The 20,801-nt window shown below is 47.3% G+C and overlaps 1 protein-coding gene across 2 annotated transcripts in view; it reads right to left on the bottom strand.

Moving 5' to 3' along the window:
- PLCL2 (phospholipase C like 2) overlaps window positions 1-20,801 on the bottom strand; it is a 210,074-nt gene that overhangs the window by 19,125 nt on the left and 170,148 nt on the right. For both annotated transcript variants that reach the window (XM_025286467.3, XM_025286552.3), the window contains one exon: window positions 16,056-16,165. In XM_025286467.3, the coding sequence (XP_025142252.2) occupies window positions 16,056-16,165 (110 nt within the window). The remainder of the gene's footprint in view (window positions 1-16,055; window positions 16,166-20,801) is intronic.

Below are 20,801 nucleotides of genomic sequence, written 5' to 3'. Positions count from 1 at the left end.
CACATACAGAAATCAACTGCATGTCTTTGCACTAACGATGAAGTATCAGAAAGGGGATGTAAACAATCTCTTTCAAAAACACAACCAGAAAATATAAATACTACTTAGGAATAAACTACAAAGCTCCAGCTATCAAGAAAGCACAGTATGGGCACAAAAACAGAAATATGGGTCAGTGGAGTGGAACACAGACCCCAGAAATGAGCCCCCCCACACACAGCCAATTACTCCTCAACAAAGGGGGCTGGAGAAGATACAGTGGAGAACAGTCTCTTCAGCAAGTGCTGCTGGGCAGCTGGACCACCACGTGTACTCAGTGAGGTCAGAACCCAACTTCACATTATTCACAAAAATAAACTCAAAATGGCTTAAAGACTTAAGACTCTTACAAGAGAACATAGGAAAAGCATCCTCTAACATAAATCACACCAATGTTTTCTTAGGTCAGTCTCCCAAGGCAATAGAAACAAAAGTAAACAAATGGAACCTAATAAAACTTAGAAGCTTCCGTCCAGCAAAGGGAACCATAAACAAAATGAGAAGATAACCTACAGGCTAGGAGAAGATATTGGCAAATGGTGTGATCCACAAACGGCTAATTTCCAAATATACAAATAGCTCCTTCAACTCAACAAGAAAACCGACACCCCGGCTGAGAAATGGGCAGAAGACCTAAGCAGACATTTCCCCATGACATACAGATGACCAGCAGGCACATGAAAAGGTGTTCAACACAGCTCATTATTAGAAAAACGCAAATCAAAACTGTAATGAGGTATGCCACCTGACACCGGGCAGAATGACCATCATTAAAATATTTAAAAACAAGAGATGCTGGAGAGGGTGTGGAGGAAAGTGAACCCTCCTATGCTGTTAGAGGAAACCTTGGTTGGTGTAGCCGCTTGAGAAACAGTATGGAGGTTCCTCAAAAAATGGAATTAACATATGATCTAGCAATCCCACTGCTGGGCATATATCTGAATAAAACTGCAATTCAGAAAGACACAAGCACCCCTCTGCTCACGGCAACCCAGAGATAGAAACAACCCGAGTGCCCACCAACACAGGGGTGGGTAAAGGAAATGACACATTCCAAACGGAGCACGCTGCAGCCACGACAAAGGAGCGAGCAGCGCCACCTGCCACTTCACGGACAGACTGAGAGACTATCATTCCACGTAAAGCCGGCCAGACAGAGAAAGATGGAAAGCACCCGCTATCGCTCACACGAGGGATCTGAAACATGACTCAAACGGACAATCTATGAATCAGAAAGAAACAGACTCACGGACACAGAGGACAGACTGTGCTGCCAGGGGAGGGGCTGGGGGGCTGGGGCCAGGGGGGCAAAGTACTAACACACAGGATGGGGGAAGAGCAGGCCCCCACCACACAACACAGGGGAGGGGGCTAGGGGGGCAAGGTACTAACACAGCACGGGGGAAGAGCAGGGTCCCACCGCAAAACACGGGGGGCTATATCCAGTGTCCCGAGATAAACCGCAGTGGAAAAGAATGTGAAAGAAAACGTGTGTGTGCATATATATATATATATATGCTGCTGCTGCTGCTAAGTCGCTTCAGTCGTGTCCAACTCTGTGTGACCCCATAGACGGCAGCCCACCAGGCTCCGACGTCGCTGGGATTCTCCAGGCAAGAACACTGGAGTGGGTTGCCATTTCCTTCTCCAATGCATGAAAGTGAAGTCGCTCAGTCTTATCTGACCCTCAGTGACCCCATGGACTGTAGCCTACCAGGCTGCTCCGTGCATGGGATTTTCCAGGCAAGAGTACTGGAGTGGGGTGCCATTGCCTTCTCCAATATATACACACACACACACACACACACACATATACACACACACAACTGAAACACTTTTCTGTACAGCAGAAGTTAATACAACATTGTCAATCATTATAAACATATAAATAACATCTTAGAGATAATGTTTTACTGATGCAAAAACCATTTGGTTTAATTATTTATTTTTGGCAGAAGTCTTACGCTCCTAAAGAGAACAAATCTCTAATTACTTTCAGCCTTTGTTTTTGGTCTTTCCCTGAGAGTGGAGTGAGAGTTAGGGAGCGCTCTCTTGGCAGTAGTTCTTCTGGAAAACATCTTGGGTTGGAACAAGCTTCACTGAGGTGCACGAGAGGACACATGAAATCCAACACGATTTTGGCCTAGATTAGTAACAGTTTTCAGACTCAGGCAAAATCAGACCTCCAGGTTTCATTCTGGGAGGATTAGCTCACCAGGCATCTGAAGTGTGGGGGGCTCCTGGCCGCCCCATCCTATGAAGAACACTGACGAGCCGGAGCCTTCAGGAGATGGAGGGACCCGATGGGGAAGGGACCAAGAGCCATGTCGGCCTGAATCCGGGGTCTGAGAGAGGACTCGCGGTCCCTGAGTGTCCGCTGGGCACTGAGGAGGGGGCGCGTGCATCCGGGCTGCTTTGCGAGCGGCCGTCATCGGTGAGGAGAGTCAGAGACGGCGGACGCTGCACCCTGCGCGGCAGTGGGGGAGCCGCAGCCTTCCGCCCGCACCCAGGCCTGCGGCACCATCCACCGAGGGGCTCCCCTTCCCCAAAGCAGAGAAGAATCACAGCGAGGAGGGTGGCGAGGCGCGACTGTGGAAAGGTCAGCTCCCATACCCGCCACGCGTGCAACAGCGGGCTGAAGAGCCCCACCACAGAGGCCGTCACACAGGAGGGAAAGTTCTGAGCGAAGGCGCCCCAGCCTGGGGGTCTGGCTGGGGGGAGGCTCCACCAGAGCATCAAGGTGTTCGATCACAGGAGGTCCCTAAGGCTGAGGGACGCAGAAACTGTGCTTCCGGAGGCACACACAGGTCTCATGGGCACCAGGACCCAGGGAAAGCAGCGGCCTCACGGGAGCCTGAGCCAGACCTGGCTGCTGGGATGGCAGGCCGTCCCGTGGAGGGGGGCAGGTGCGGCTCATGGCAGGGACAGACACGGGGGGCAGAGCTCCGGGCAGTACTCCCTGCTGTGAGCCCTCCTGCAGACAGGCTTTTCTCACCAGGACCTGGCCCAACCCAGCAGCTGCCAGACACCTCAGGCCGAACAACCAACACACGGGAACACAGCCCTGCCCGTCGGGAGACGTGCTGACCTCAGGCCGAACAACCAACACACGGGAACACAGCCCTGCCCGTCGGGAGACGTGCTGACCTCAGGCCGAACAACCAACACACGGGAACACAGCCCTGCCCGTCGGGAGACGTGCTGACCTCAGGCCGAACAACCAACACACGGGAACACAGCCCTGCCCGTCGGGAGACGTGCTGCTCGAAGTCTGCCCAGTCCCACTGCCGCCCACTCCACACAACCCTTGACACAGCCCTGCCCACCAGAGGCACAAGACCCAGCTCCAGCCATCAGCGGGCGGGAACCAGGCCCCCTCACCGAGGCCTGCACACGCCTCGAGACCAGCCTCGCCCAAGGGGCAGATGGCAGAAACAAGCACGGCAGCCTGCAGCCAGATCAGAAACCACACTCACAGAAAGTCAGACAAGATGGGATGGTGAAGACTATGTCCCCGAGGAAGGAACAAGATAAAACCCCAGAAGAACAACTAAGTGAATTAGAGACAGGCAACATACCTGAAAAATAATTCAGAGGAAGGATAGCGAAAATGATCCAAGATCTCAGAGACGGAAAGGAGACACAGACCAAGAAGACACAGAAATGTTTAACGAGGCGCTGGAGACCAAATGAATAAGCCAACAGAAAGGAACAATGCAATATCCGACATGAAAGAAACACTAGAAGGGATCAAGAGCAGATAACTGAGGTAGAAGAATGAATAACTAAGTCGAAAGACAGAATGGTGGAAATAACTGCCAAGGAACAAAATAAGAAAGAGTGAAAAGAAATTAACACAGTCCAAGAGAACTCTGCAACATTAAATGCACATTTGCATGATGGGAATCCCAGAAGGAGAAGAGAGGGAAAGGACCTGAGAAAATATCTCAAGAGATAATAGCTGAAAACTTCCTTAACATGGAAAAGGAAACAGTGACCCAAGTTGAGGAAGTGCAGAGAGTCCCAGGCAGGGCAAACCCAAGGAGGAACATGCCAAGACACTTGGTAATCAAACTGACAATTAAAGACAAAGAGGAAATATTAAAGGCAGCAAGGGAAATGCAGTATATAACATACAAGGGAATTCCTACAAGGTTATCAGCTGATTTTTCAGCAGGAATTCTGCAGGCAGTTGGCACAATATATTTAAAGTGATAAAAAGGAAGAACCAAGAATACTGAGCAAGCCTCTCAGTCACATTTGGTGGAGAAATAAGAAGTTATGGGAAAGCAAAAGCTACAAGAATCTGGCACCACTAGACCAGCGTTGCAGCAAATGCTAAAGGATCCTCTCCAGGTAGAAAAGAAAAGGCCACGAGTAGAAAAAAGAAAATTACAAATGGGAAGCTCACCAATAAAGGCAAGCATAAAGTGAGGGTTGAAGATCATCAGCACACAAATATGACGTCAAAACCAGCAAGTGTGAGACGAGGAGGGCGCAGACTCAGGGCACTGGGGTGTGTCTGAAGTGAAAAGACCAGCAGCTTAACACTATCTTGTTTATTCACAGGCTGCTATATCGAAGACTCACAGTAACTGCAGATTGAAAATCTACAATAGATACAAGAAAGAAGAAGGAATCCACACACACACTAAAGTTAGTCATCAAATCACAAGAGAAGAGAACAAAAGAGGAAAGGAAGAAAAAGACTTACAAAAACAAATTCAAAACAAGTAACCAAATGGCAATAAAAACATACATGTCAATAATTACCTTAAACATAAATGGATAAAATGCTCCAATGAAAAGACTGAATGGATACACAAACAAGACCCATATATATGCTGTCTACAAGAGACCCACTTGTTCAGACCTAGGGACACACACAGACCAAGAGCAAGGGGATGGGAAAAGGAATTCTACGGAAATGGAAATCAGAAGAAAGCTGGACTAACAATACTCATATCAGACGAAATAAACCTCAAAATAAAAACTGTTAGATAAAGGAGGACCCTACACAACAAAGGCATCTGAGACAAAGATAAAACAACTATGAATATACATGCAGCTGATGTACGAGGACCGCAGCATTCGAGGCAAATGCTAACAGCCGTGAGGGAGAAACCGGGAGCAACAGGAGTGGGGACCTCAACACCCACGTGCGCCAGTGCAGAGACCACCAGAGAGTCAGCGAGGAAGCACAGACCTTAAGCGAGTGTTGGGCCAGGCAGAGTTAACTGATATTTTCTGAGCATTTTATCCAGAAGTAGCAGAATACACGATCTTTTCACGTGCACATGGAATATTCTCCAGGACTGATCACAAGCAGGGTCACAAAGTGAACCTCAGTAAATTTAAGAGAACTATCGTATCAAGCCTCTTTTTCAACCACAGCACTACAAGATCAGGAATCAACTATAAGAAAAAAACCTTTGTGTTTGTGTTGCAAAAACAGAAACACATGGAGCCTAAACAATATGCCACAAAACAGCCAGGTCACTAAAGAAATCAGGAGGAAATAAAACACCTACAGATAAATGAAATGAAAGTGTGATGATCTAAGACCTATGGGACACGGAAAAATCAGTGCTAAGAGGGAAATTTATAGCAATACAATCTTACTTCAGAAAAAAAGAATAATCTCAAACTACCTAACCTATACCTAAAGCACCTAGAGAAAGACGCCAGAAACAAAACTCAAAATTAGTAAAGGAAAAAACTCATAAAGATCAGAGCAGTAGTAGATGAAACAGGGATGAAGAAATCAATAGAAAAGATCAATGAAATTAAAAGCTGGTTCTTTGAAAAGATAAACAAAATTGGTAAACGTTTACGTCTCAAGTCGAAAAAATTAGAAATGAAAAAGAAGTTATAACCGACACCACAGAAATAGAAAGGATCATAAGAGACCGCTACAAGCAACTATATACAATAAAATGGACAGCCCGGAAGGAACAGACAAGTGCTCAACACGGTACAGTCTTCCAGGACTGAGACAGAAGAGAAGAAATAGCAGATATGAGCAGACCAATCACAAGTGATGAATTGAAACTGTGAATTAAAAAAATTCCAACAAACAAAAGTTCAGAACCAGATAGCTTCAGGGGCAAATTCTATCAGACGTTTAAAGAAGAGTTAACCTGTCCTTCTGAAACTATTCCAAAAATTTCAGAGAAGGGAACACTCCCAAGTTCATTCTATGAGGCCACCATCACTCTGATACAAAAACCAGACAAAGATATCACAAAAAAGAAAATTACAGGCCAATTCACTGATGAACATGAATGCAAAAATCCTCAGAAGATACCCTAGCAAACTGACGACTCCAACAGTCCACTCAAGATTATACTGTACACCCTGACCCAGCAGGGCCTGTCCCGGGGGTGCAACAGTCCACTCAAGATTATACTGTACACCCTGACCCAGCAGGGCCTGTCCCGGGGGTGCAACAGTCCACTCAAGATTATACTGTACACCCTGACCCAGCAGGGCCTGTCCCGGGGGTGCAACAGTCCACTCAAGATTATACTGTACGCCCTGACCCAGCAGGGCCTGTCCCGGGGGTGCAACAGCCCACTAAAGATTATACTGTACACCCTGACCCAGCAGGGCCTGTCCCGGGGGTGCAACAGTCCACTCAAGATTATACTGTACACCCTGACCCAGCAGGGCCTGTCCCGGGGGTGCAACAGTCCACTCAAGATTATACTGTACGCCCTGACCCAGCAGGGCCTGTCCCGGGGGTGCAACAGCCCACTAAAGATTATACTGTACACCCTGACCCAGCAGGGCCTGTCCCGGGGGTGCAACAGCCCACTAAAGATTATACTGTACACCCTGACCCAGCAGGGCCTGTCCCGGGGGTGCAACAGCCCACTAAAGATTATACTGTACACCCTGACCCAGCAGGGCCTGTCCCGGGGGTGCAACAGCCCACTAAAGATTATACTGTACACCCTGACCCAGCAGGGCCTGTCCCGGGGGTGCAACAGCCCACTAAAGATTATACTGTACACCCTGATCCAGTAGGGCCTGTCCCAGGGGTGCAAGGCTTCTTCAGTATTTGCAAATCATCAAACTGAAGAATAAAAATCATATGATAATCTCAGCAGTCGTAGAAAAAGCTTTTGACAAAATTCAATACCCATTTATGATTAACACTCTCCAGAAAGTGGGCACAGAACGAACCCACCTCAACATAAAAAAATCCAAATATGATCAACCCACAGCTAACATCGTTCTCAACGGTGGGAAGCTGGACACACCTTCCCTGAGATAAGGAGCATGGCACGGACATCCTCTGTCACTGCTCACACTCAACACGGTTTTGGGAGTCCTATCATGGCAATCAGAGAAGGAAAAAATAAACAAAAGGAATCAAACTTGGAAAAGAAGTTAAAATGTCTCTATTTGCAGATGACATGATACTATACACAGAAAATCCTAAAGATGCCACCAGAAAACTACTGGAGCTCATCAGTGAATTCAGTAAAGTTGCAGGATATAAAATTAATACAAAGAAAGCTACTGCATTTCTGTACACTAACAACACAAAATCAAAATCAGAAATACAGGTTAAAGAAACAATCCCATTTACTATCTAATAAAAAAGAATAAAATATCTAGGGATAAAGAGGCAAAGGTCAGTACAGAGAAAACTAAGGTACGGATGAAAGAAACCGAAGACAACACAGACAAATGGGGGAGATGCACCGTGTCCTTGGACTGAAGAATCAACACTGAGAACCAGTATCTACCCAACGCAATCTACAGATTCAATGCAATCTCTGTCAAATCACCAATGGCATTTTCCACAGAATCAGAACAAAAAATTGTACAATTTGTGTGGAAATACAAAAGACTCCAAACAATCAAAGCAAACTTGAGAAAGAAAAATGGAGCTGGAGGAATCACGCTCCCTGACTTCAGACTATGCTACATAAATACAGTAATCAAGACAGTATGGCACTGATTCAAAAACAGAAATATAGATCAATGGAACAGGATCTAGAAAGCCCAGAGGTAAACCCAGGCACCATGGTCACCTAAGCTATGGAAAAGGAGGCAGGAAAATAGACTGGTGAAAAGACAGTCTCTTCAGTAAGTGGTGCTGTGAAAACTGGACTGCTGCATGTCTGGAATGAAATTAGAATATTCTTTACATAAAAATACATAAATACATAAAAGCATACATACAAATAAACTCAGAATGAATTAAAGAACTATATATAGGACCAGCGACTACAAAACTCTTAGAGGAAAACAGGCACAACACTCTGATATAAACTGCAGCAATATCTGTCTTCTACAGTAATGAAAGTAAGAAGACAAATAAACAAAGGGGAATTAATTAAAGTCAAAGCTTTTACACAGCCAAGGAAATGACAAAACAAAATAGGAGAAAGTATTTGTAAACAAGGTGACTGACGAGAGCTTAATTTCCAAAATTTACAAACCGCTCATGAAGCTCAAATGTGTATATATATATATAAGCAACACAATAAAAAAATGGGCAGAAGACCTAAATAGACACTTCACTTCTCCAAAGAAGAAACAGAACTGGCCAAGAGGCACATAAAAGGATGTTCAACATCGTTAATTATTAGAGAAATGCAATCAAAACTGCCATGAAGTATCACCTCACACCCATCAGAACGGCCATCATCAAAAAGTCTACAAACAATAAATGTTGAAGAGGGCGTCGGAGAAAGGGGACCCTCCCCCACTGTTGGGAATGTAAGTTGGTAAAACCGCTACGGAGAACAGTATGGAGGTTCCTTAAGAAACTAAAAAAAAGAGCTACAGTATGATCCAGCAATCCCACTGCTGGACATGTATCTGGAGAAAACCATGGTTCAAAAGGATGCATGCATCCCAGCTGCTCAGTGCAGTGCTGCTTCCAACAGCCAGACCACGGGAGCAACTGAAACGCCCCGACAGCCGAATGGCTGAGGAAGACGTGGTACACAGATATACTGGGATGTCCAGTCCAGTCGCTCAGTCGTGACTCTTTGTGACCACACGGACTGCAGCATGCAAGGCTTTCCTGTCCATTACCAACTCCGGGAGCTTGCTCAAACTCATGTCCATCGAGTCGGTGATGCCATCCAACCACCTCATCCTCTGTCATCCCCTTCTCCTCCCACCTAACCCTAACCCACCTTCAATCTTTCCCAGCATCAGGGTCTTTTCCAGTGAGTCAGCTCTTCGCATCAGGTGGCCAAAGTATTGGAGTTTCAGCTTCAACATCAGTCCTTCCAATGAACACCCAGGACTGATCTCCTTCAGAATGGACTGCTTGGATCTCCTTGCAGTCCAAGGGACTCTCAAGAGTCTTCTCCAACACCACAGTTCAAAATCATCAATTCTTCGGTGCTCAGCCTTCTTCACAGTCCAACTCTCACATCCATACATGACCACTGGAAAAACCATAGCCTTGACTAGATGGACCTTTGTCAGCAAAGTAATGTCTCTGCTTTTTAATAAGCCATCTAGGTTGGTCATAGCTTTCCTTCCAAGGAGCAAGTGTCTTTAATTTCATGGCTGCAGTCACCATGTGCAGTGATTTTGGAGCCTCCCAAAATAAAATCTCACTGTTTCCACTGTTTCCCCATCTATTTCCCATGAAGTTATGGGACCAGTTTTAAGCCAACTTTTTCGCTCCCCTCTTTCACTTTCATCAAGAGGCTCTTTAGTTCTTCTTCGCTTTCTGCCATAAAGTGATGTCATCTGTGTAGCTGAGGTTATTGATATTTCTTCTGGAAATCTTGATTCTTGAGTAAGGGGATATTACTCAGCCATTAAAAAGAATGAAATAATGCCATTTGCAACAACATGAATGGACCTGGAGATTATCATACTACAGGAATTAAGTCAGACAGAGTAAGACAAATATATGACATCACTTATATGCAGAATCTAAAAAAATTACACAAATGAAGTTATTTACCAAATAGAGACAAACTCACAGACTTAGAAAACAAACTTACTGTTACCAAAGGGGAAATGTTGGGGGAAGGATAAATGGGGAGTTTGGGACTGACATGTACTCACTGCTATATTGAAAACAGATAACCAGCAAGGGTCTACTGTTTAGCACAGGGAGCTCTACTCAATACTCTGTAATAACCTAAGCTGGGAAAAGAATTCTGAAAAGACTAGATACACATGTGTAACTGAATCACTTTGCTGTCCACTTGAAACTAACAACACTATAAATCAACTATACTCCAATAGAAAATAAAACATGTAAGGCATTACAGAACTTCCTTCCCACATCTGTGATGAAATGAGCAGAAAGAGTAAAACTGGAAAACAAACACGCAAACACGAGCAGCCACCCCACAGAGACGAGGGCGTGACAGGATTTAGTAAATGTGTAAAACTCACAGAACTCATACTGGAAATCCATAAAAATGCTAAAAATTCTAACAGTCAGCCAACCCGCAGAGACACAAACTGTCTTTCTCTTTTTACTTCTGTCTGATGAAGGAGAAGAGGGGAAGGGAAGCAGGAGGTGACACGGGACAGTTAGGGATGGGGCTGACACAAAACTAGAAAACCAGACACAACGTATAAAGCAATGATTTTTAGAAAGTGCAAGACAGGGAGCCCTGGGAGAACAGGTCCAGACGCAAGGTCAATGCAAGGGGAGCTTCCCAATAGAGCCCAGCAGTCTGCTCCCGAGCTCAGGGAGGCGAGGTGCGGTCAAGGGTAACAGAGGAGGAGGGAGGGACACAGCAGCAACTGGAAATACACATGTCCAAGGAGGGAGAGGACGCCACGAGCACAGAAGGGACAGCGGGAAAGTGGAATAAAGACCCCACCGGGCAGGGTCGGCGGCAGAAGCAGGAAAGTGAGATAAAGACCCCACCGGGCAGGGTCGGCGGCAGATTAGGTGCTGTGGAGGATACAGCAATATCGTTTGAAGATGAAACTCTAGAAACTAGAGAAAAAAGAAACGCAGCTGCGAGGCCTCAGTCAAATGAGCAGTCACTGTGACTTGTGGGATAACATCAAACAGCACATATGCATACACGAGTCACCAGAGGAGGTGGCAAAGGGCAAAACGGAAACAAATTTAAAGAAGCAGTGGCTGAAATGTTTCCAAATTTGATGAAAACTATAAACCCACAGATAGAAAACTCTTGAAGTCTAAGCAGAAAAAACAAAGCCACACTAAGACCCATCACGACCTCTTTAAAAATCTAAAAAAAGTAAAGACCCAACAAAAAGATGCTCAAACTCTATATATACACTTACTGGACTTGCCAAAGTGACGGTATCGAGTGTCGCCAAGGTGTGGGATGACCGCAGCTCCTGTAACGCTGCTGGGGCTTCTCTACGGAACGGCTCATAAAGCAGTCGGCAATTTCCTACAAATCTGACACACCCACAGCTACCACGTGTGCAATTCCACTCACAGGTATTCATCCAAGAAAACGGAAACCGCATGTTCACACAAAGACTTGCATGTGGATGTTCACTGCAGCTGTATACATAATATGTGAAAACGAGAAGTGACCCAAATGTCCCCCACCAGTGAATGGACACAGTGTGGTACACCCAGAGGACAGAACACTATTTATTAGTAAACAGGAACAGCTTACTGAAACATCAGCTTGCATGACTCTCAGAAGTGTTCTGCTGAATGCAAGAGGCCAGGCACAAAGATTACTAGTACACGCCTCCATGTATGTGACATTCTGGAGAAGGGGAAACCACAGAGACAGAAATTAGACCAGCAGGTGGCCGGCAGGGGACTTTCCTGCAAAGGGGCAGAAGGGGACTCCCGGGGATGACGGTCATCACTGTGGCAGGCTGCATGACTATACACATTTGTCAAAATTCACTGAATTACACAGTTAAAACTGGTGAATTTTATTTTACATAAGTTATACCTCAATAGAGCTCATCAAAAAAGAGAGAGTGGTACTGACTATCCAATGAGTGTGAGGTCTTGAGGGCTGGTTTCTGAATTAAAGAGGCAATCAGAAGTCTGTGGGAATGAATGACACCCTCTCCCCAGTTATCAGCGGAAACCCTAGAACAGGACAGAGACAAACTCTGAGAAAGCTGGGCCTGGAGAATTCCATGGACTGTATAGTCCATGGGGTCGCAAAGAGTCGGACACGACTGAGCAATTTTCACAAGGAAAAAAATCACTCCAATTTAGGCTACAGTGCAAAGATTCCATGAATTACATGACATACAAAAATATCAAAGATGTGAAAAATGGGGAAAAAGTATGACTCAGAATCAATAAAATATATCTCTATTCACCCATCCGTATGCATATAAAACAGTTCGCGGAATAAGGTCACACGTTTAAAAGCAATTATTTCTCAGATGGAGGATCTGAGGTCATTTAAAAACTTATCTTTTATACATTAAAAATGTTCTTTATAATGAAGACATGTTCACCAAATTAAATGATTTTTATTCAAAGGAAAAAAAAATGAAGTAAATATGACAAGATGTTGGGCTTCCCTGTGGTCCAATGGTTAAGACTCCACCTGCCACTGCGGGGGACACAGGACCGATCCCTGGTCCGGGAAGACCCGACCTGCGTGGGGTAACTAAGCCCGTGCGCCTCAACTGCTGAGCCTGTGCTCGGCGACAGAGAAACCGCTGCGGCGAGGAGCCCACGCGCCGGACCCAGACAGCAGCCCTCCCTGGCTGCGCCTGGAGAACGCCCAGGGCAGGCAAAGAAGGCTCAGCGCACCCAAAACACACACACACATAAACCTTTAAAAGTACGCCAAGATGTTAACAGTGGCCCTTCTGGGTGTGGGATCAGATAGACGTTTCTCCTTCATCCATGTCTGCATTTTAAAGTAATCCTTGAAACCGAAAAAACTAAACGAAGCCAGCAGAGACTCATGAAACCTGGGCTGGACGCCCTCGGATGAAAGCCGTTTCTGGCCAGGGGTCTCATCCGCCATCCCCACGCTGCGAGCCCTGCATCTCGCGACCACCGCCGCCCTGCCTGCCGCGCGGTTCAGATGCGCGCGCGGATTCGGAAGGCAGCTGCCTCCTCTGCTCGGCGCTCGGTTTCTCGGTTTCTCGAGCTCCCGAGTCCCGAGTCCCGAGTCCCGAGGACCCTGTCGGCCAGGAGTCCTGAGGCCGCCCTGAGGCGCTGGCCCCGGAGGCCTGCGGTGCGGCGCGGGACACCGCGTTAGGCGCCCAGGCGACTCCAGGGCTGCTCAGCACGTCCGGAGGGAAGGTCTGGAGGCCTCCCCAAGCCTCTGTGCCCCCTCGAGGGCGCCCGCTGCCCACCACGCACAGCCCCGGAGGACCAGCCCCGCGCAAAGAGCAGGTGAGGAGAGGAACGCGAGAGACCCACACCCTCCTGCAGGAGAAGGCTGGGAGCTCAGCCCAGGCCCACGTCTAAAACTCGGCGAGCACTGGACTGCCCAACGGACGTCTGCACCCGTGGAATACGCGGCCATGAACGAGGCCCTCCCGCCGAACAGAAAAGATCCAGGTCTCTGCAGCCCTTCCGCACTCCAGGCCGGTTCTGCCGTGGGCAAGCACCACCAAGAGCAAGTACTACCCTGGAGACTTCCAAAACCTGCTACCCTGTCCTGTGCTTTCGTTTCCATATGAACAGAAGTCTGACGTTTTAGTTCTCTCTCCTGGACATAATTCCTAAGAAAATGGTTTCCTCAGTGCAGCCGCTCGGTTCAATTTCCTGTTTCTAGAATCGGATCCATTACTTTCTGCCCGCTGTTTTTCACGACTGTGTGCACCAAGCTTCCATTTCCAGGGGTCCTCAGCCCAGTGCTTCCCAAACGGTAATGTGCGTAAGGATCCCCTGGGATCTTATTTTTAAAAAAAGCCAAATGAGCCTTTGCTTCTATCACAGGGCTGCACGCTATGGCGCCATTTCCCCCTGAGGTTTGCAGGAAGTTCATAGTTACCAGCAACTGGTAAAGCCAAATGCCTCTCCACAGTACATTTTTCTTTCTACTGTTTACTGAACTACAAGTGATCAGAGTTAAATACTAAGCAGAAGATCTAGAGCTTTTAAAAAGTACATGTGTAGGAAGGGAAGTATTTGAAGAAGTTCAGAAAATGACTTTAATTATACAAATGAGTAGGGGCGTTAAAGTGCAAGTTGGCTAGCTTGGGAAGGGTGACTTCTCATTAAATTAGATAAGAAAACTGTCTGCTGCAGGGTGGATCCTTTAACTTGAGGGGGAACAGGAAAATTAAAAGAGGCAGCTGTGATAATGTCTTTAAAGCTTTGAATTCAACAGAGAAGAAAGCTGGGAGGGTGAACCAGAGAGTAATTTTACATTGAGTTGTCCAAGGTCCAGACAAATCATATTTCTGTGTTATTATTATTCAAGGTCCCAAACACTGAGATGAAGAAAAGATCGAGACAAAAACACAAAAACATTCCAAGGCACATGCTGCTGCTGCTGCTTAGCCGCTCAGTCATGTCCCACTCTGTGAGACCCCGTGGACTATAGCCCACCAGGCTCCTCTGTCCATGGCGATTCTCCAGGCAAGAATACTGGAGTGGGTTGCCATGCCTTCCTCCAGGGGAGCTTCCCAACCCAGGGCTCAAAACCCGACCTCCTGCATGGCAGGCAGATTCTATACCATCTGAGCCACCAGAGAAGCCCCAAGGCACACACATAATAATATTTTTAAAATCGTGTCATATGATATGCAGGGTTTCCCAGGTGATTCAGTGGTAAAGAATCTGCTTGCCAATGCAGGAAATGCAGGTTTGATCCCTGGGTTGGGAAGATCCCCTGGAGAAGGCAATGGCAACCCACTCCAGCATTCTTGCCTGGAAAATCCCAGGGACAGAGAAGCCTGGTGGGCTACAGTCCATGGGGCTGCAAAAGTTGGACACAACAACATATCATATATACCACAGAGAAAAAGGCTGGGGGAATGTACAGCAAAAGACCCTGGATGGTGAGACTATGTTTACCTGTGGTTACGGCTAGTTTGACATTTTCTATAATGAAAATATATTACTTTCATAATAAAAATAATAACAGTTAATTTTTAAGTGGTCATGCTGAAATAGAGAGATGGAGGGAAGGAAGAAGGAAGCAGATAAACAGTTATGGATGTGTTTTCCCTTGGAGGGAAATGTCTTTCAAACGGCCATTCCCTTCACATACTTCTTTCGAGTACGCCCCCCCACGATTCTTTCCTTTTTTTTTTTTTCCTGGGATCACATTAATATTAAGGCTGTGATTATACTTTCAAGTGTTGAATGAAATTTGAGGAACTAGAATCTTCTAATTCCCAGTCGTTTCTCTGTAATCAGTGCTGTTTCCCATGCAGCGACTGGCAGCTATGAAGTCTGCAGTGTTTCAAGGGTGAAACGCAAGGCCCTTTCCCTTCCTGGCAGGACCCACAACGTGCCAGCCACTCGACCCCTATCCTCCCCGTGAGCCGCCTGCGCAGCGACCGTGCCGCAGACTCTCCCGAAAGCAGAGTCCTCACTGGACCCCCGTGAGAACACTGCAGCCTTGATGGGCTGTGACGCACAGCACAGGAGACGGGCACCAAGGGGTGGGAGCCACGTGCAAACTCAGGAGCGCAGGAGACGGGCACCAAGGGGCGGGAGCCACGCGCGGAGGAGGGGCAAACTCAGGAGCGCAGGAGACGGGCACCAAGGGGCAGGAGCCACGCGCGGAGAAGTGGCAAACTCAGGAGCGCAGGAGACGGGCACCAAGGGGCGGGAGCCACGCGCGGAGGAGGGGCAAACTCAGGAGCGTCAGAGACGGGACACTAAGGAGTGGGAAGCCACACGCGAAGAAGGGGGCAAACGCAGGAGCGTCAGAGATGGGGCACTAAGGAGCGGGAGCCACACGCAGAGGAGGGGCAAACTCAGGAGCTCAGGGAACGGGGCACCAAGGAGCAGGAAGCCACACGCGGAGAAGGGGGCAAACTCAGGAGCGTCAGAGACGGGACACTAAGGAGTGGGAAGCCACACGCGAAGAAGGGGGCAAACGCAGGAGCGTCAGAGACGGCTCAGGAAGTACCTTTAGGATGGTGATGTTCCACGTGAAGCTCTCCACGGCCTTCTGCAGCTTGCGCTCCTTCAGGCCTTCCTTGGTGCCGATGCTGTGCAAGTGCTCGTGGAACTCCATGGCTGAAAGAAGCAGAACAAAGGATGTTACTTCTCCACCCAATCAGTGGTAATGGGCCAGCAATATTTATCTTTCTAGATATAGCTAGAAAGATTCCAGTCTCCACTGAGATTTCACAGAGGATGAAATAAGAAAGTTCCAGCGGGGGAAGCAATGCCAATTCACAGCCCCAGCGAGGCAGACGGCGTCTCTGAGTGCGTGCCTGTGGACTGGGAGGCTGCCCAGGGCACAGATGACCCATCCGCATTCTTCCTCTAGAGGTGGGGGCGCTGAAGAGACTCAGCCAGGTTCAGAGACTGAGGCGGAGGGAGCGGGAAGGACCTTGGACCAGGGCCAGGCTTTGGAATCTCAGAGGCTGATTTTAGCTCCACCGAGGTCTCAATGACGCTTTTGAACTGTGGTGTTGGAGAAGACTCTTGAGAGTCCCTTGGACTGCAAGGAGATCCAACCAGTCCATCCTAAAGGAAATCAGTCCTGAATGTTCATTGGAAGGACTGATGCTGAAGCTCCAATACTTTGGCCACCTGAGGCGAAGAACTGACTCACTGGCAAAGACTCTGATGCTGGGAGGGATTGGGGGCAGGAGGAGAAGGGGACGACAGAGGGTGAGATGGTTGGATGGCATCACCGACTCAATGGACATGAGTTTGGGTAAACTCCGGGAGTTGGTGATGGACAGGGAGGCCTGGTGTGCTGCAGTCCATGGGGTCACAAAGAGTCGAACACGACTGAGTGACTGAACTGAACCGAGGTCTCAATGTTGGCAGTTATGGATGAAAAAAAGTACAAAGCACTGTTTCCTGTCCCAGTAAGATGACCTGAGGTCCCAGACCCAGCCTGCAGCAGAGGGGAGAGGGCGAGAGAAAGCCTGGGCACCCTAACTATGTATAATTCACGTAATCAGTGCACATTCCTCACCGCCATTTGAAGCAGTATGAACGCGGGAGTGGTGGGGCATCCTCTTCCTGATATAATGTCATTAAAACTCGGGTTTTCTTTACATATTCACTTGCAGTCAGTTATCCCATCGCTGGCCAATGGGAACCCTGCAGGTGGGTTTCTAAGTCCTTCTGAGGTCACTGATTAGCCTTTGACACATCCCTGGCTTCTGGCATAACACAGTCAAGAGTTAGCAGGTACACTGCTCACCTGGCCCTGGAGACAGGCATTTCTCCAAGGACCTCCGGATTCTTACAGCGGAGAATGGTGCTCAAAGACCACAATCTGGGGCCTAGGAGTGCTGTTACTGGGTTTCCACTGTTTTCCAGGCTCTTTAGTGAACAGATCTTAGGTACAGGGCTATTTTTTTAAGGGAAGAATAAGACCTTGCTTGTACTTCTAATTCAAATCTACAGATACAATGTTTTCACTGTTTTTTTCCTTAGATCTTAGACATTTCTTTGGCAGACAATCTTAATTAACCACATCAACATAACTAATAGTAAGACTGCTAAATACAATTTAAACTCTACATTTTTTTTTTTTTTTTTGTCCTTAGAGTACATTTCATTGAGAATGTAATAAAGGCACAGTGTTCTAAGGTCAGTCAAGGTAATTTTCTTTACATGGTTATGTCAGAAACAAAGTACAGTTACGTTCGTTTGTTTCCTTTTTATCCCATTGTGTATGTGGGGGTGGGAAACGTTTTTGCTTCTTTGGATAAATTTTTTTTTTTATGATTCCTAAGTCCAACTGCATATCAAGGTGCATTCATGTAAATCTTACTTTCTTCCTGGATTCCTCTACCCTAATCCCTCCCTCCCCCTGTACATTTTTATGCGTTTTTAGTTTATCTTTTATTGTCCTCTTTCTCCTTGAAGATCTAAGCAGAGGTGTCCATATGTCCACAGTCCCCCGTGTTTTGCACAAAAGCAGCACAGCGTGCACAGCGTCTGTGGCTGCTCTCCATGCAGCCATGGTGGGGCTGGCTCGCTGCCCACATACCAAGCCCTTCTCGCCCTTTTCTGACACCTACAGAGCCCCCCACACTGTGCAGATGAGCCGCCTCTGGTTTAACCAGCCCTCACGGATGGACGTGGTCTCCAGTCTTTCACTGTTATAACCAGTGTTGGAGCAGATGTCATTTCACAAGATGCTTCCCGTGCTCTTCTGTACATCTTTCCTGTTCCGTTGGGCACCCCAATTTCTCACTCCCTTTCTGTGCAGCATCGCTTCAAAGCAGTTCTTCACACAGTGATTGACAGGAACTTTATTCCTTAGTGTCTTTAAACAGTGAACAAGGGCTGAGGTACAGGATAAATATAGTGACCTGCCAATCTAGTCTTGCTTCTTCTCCACTTTCTCTCTCCTAATAGGAGCCAGGGCCCTAATTCCTGTCATGCTAATAAAGCTTAAGAAGCTCACTGGTTTAAAAAAGGAACAGTAATTAGCAGAAGTCACTGCATTGTCTAGGAAACTCCCACACTGACCCTTCTCCTGCATTCGGCCTCTCTTTGGACAACGCCCCAGCTTGGTGACTAACCTCCCCCCCAGCCCACTGCTGGGAGCCTGGCACATAGAGGGCCGCATCCCCCATATCTGCTTCCGACCTTCCCTGGATGTGCTTGCTTTAATACACCGAAAAAAAAGACAAATAATAACCATGACTAGGTGGCAATTATGTTCTAAAATCCAGGATTTTTGCTAAAGCAACACACACACACACACACACACACACACACATACACATACACACACACTTCTCCCTGGTAGGTCTGAGAGACTCCCTGGCACACGCCTTGATGACTCAGATGCACCTCCTAGAAGGTGACCAGATGAGGCCCTGACCTAAGACCCCAGTGGTTCTTTAGTTTTAATATTTCGGCATCATCTGGACTTCAGGATATTAATCTTTAATATCCATATTTCGGGTAGTCTTAGAAGCACCACTGAGACTCGGAAGGTGGATGTCCAGATGGAACACGGAAAAGAGACAAGACGGGAGAGCGGGTGGAGCAGTGACGCTCTGTTAACAAGGCTGAGCTCAGACAAGCATCCAGCCCAGATGCAAGGAGGCAGCCTTCAGAAAGGGCAGAAGAACAAGAGCCAGAGGCTGCCTTGGGAAGGACTGAGGACTCAAGGAAGAATAACAGTGCGGATGATTAAAAAGTGATGCTGATAAAGATGAAATGCGGAAACATAAAAAAACAAATACAGCTGCCTAAGAAGCTTGTGTTCTACACGTCTGTTAAAGTACAGCCACGATGGAGAACAGTGTGGGGAGTCCTTAAAAAAAAACTAAGAATAAAACTCCCATACGACCCAGCAGTCCTACTACTTGGCATATTCCCTGAAAAAACCATCCCTGAAAAATACACATCTAACCCAGTGTTCATTGCAGCACTATTTACAACAGCTAGAACGTGGAAGCAACCTAGATGTCCGTCGACAGGTGACTGGATAAAGCAGCGTGGTACACGTACGCAGTGGACTAGTACCCAGCCATAAAAAGGAACACGTTTGAGTCATTCTGGTGAGAGGAACGAACCTAAAGCCTATTATACAAGTGCAGTCAGTCAGAAAGAGAAAAAATGCGCATATATGCAACCTCGAAACAGGGCACTGATAGCCCTATTTGCAGCAACAGAGACACAGACACAGACAGACCTGCAGACACGGCGGGGGAGGAGGGCGCGGGGAGAACAGAGCAGCAAGAAGCACAGCCGTTATCGTATGGGAAGCAGACGGCCAGCGGGAATCTGCTGTGCACGCTGGGAGCTCAGACCTGGCGCGCCGTGAAAACCTGGGCGGGAGGTTCAGGAGACAGGGCGCCTGTGTACGCCTAGGGCCGATTCATGCTGATGTGCGGCAGAAACCAACACAATATTGTAAGGCAACTGTCTTCCAATTAAAAGCAAAACATTTTAAAAGTGACATAAGACATTTCACCCTTATCTTCCCCTTCTTCAAATGGAGGCCAAAAGTTAGGGTTAGGGTGTATGTGAGTCTTTGTGTGCAAGTGTGTATGTGTGTATGAGTGTGTATGTGTGACTGAGCATGTGTGTGTGACCATGTGTGAGTGTATTTGTGTGTAAGTGTGTGCGTGTGTTATTTAATAATGAAGTTCTTTAAAAGTGGGCACAAAAAGTGATGAGCTGAAAAATGGAAAATTATGTTAAAAATAGGAAAGCCTACATTTTAGAAAGTAGCCAAGACCATCCGTTCCATTGGCTGGCATTTCATTCCTTGGTCTGCTACACAACATATCTGTTTCTTTAAAAGAATTTTCACAGTATTAACTCACAGAGTAACTTTGGTGAACATTCTGCCAGGCCGCTAACACGCAGCACAGGTTGATCTCGGATTTGAAGGGTTCTCACCTTGACTTACACGGCATGACTGTACTGTTCACTGCTCTCCTGTGACGCAGAGTCCAGGCCGGAGGCAAGATCAAGGGAAACACAAGACCACTCACCAAGCACTTTGCACACACTGCATGGGACACTTGGAGAGAGGCTCTGGAACTTTCCTTAGGAAAAGGTGAAGAAGAATTCGGAGGAGACTTTCAAGCCAGGGAGATCACATCAAAAGCTCACCCTCTGCGTGTGGGGCAGCTCCTACAGGACAGCCTGGGGATGCCGGCAGGAAGACCCCAAACTTTCAGAAAGGCCAATCAGCGTCCTCAGAATGGGCGAGGCC

This window comes from Bubalus bubalis, chromosome 1, assembly GCF_019923935.1.
Source record: "Bubalus bubalis isolate 160015118507 breed Murrah chromosome 1, NDDB_SH_1, whole genome shotgun sequence".
Classification (NCBI taxonomy): Eukaryota; Metazoa; Chordata; class Mammalia; order Artiodactyla; family Bovidae; genus Bubalus; species Bubalus bubalis.
The sequence above is the reverse complement of the archived record's forward strand: the minus strand, read 5'-3'. Positions and strand labels throughout refer to the sequence as shown.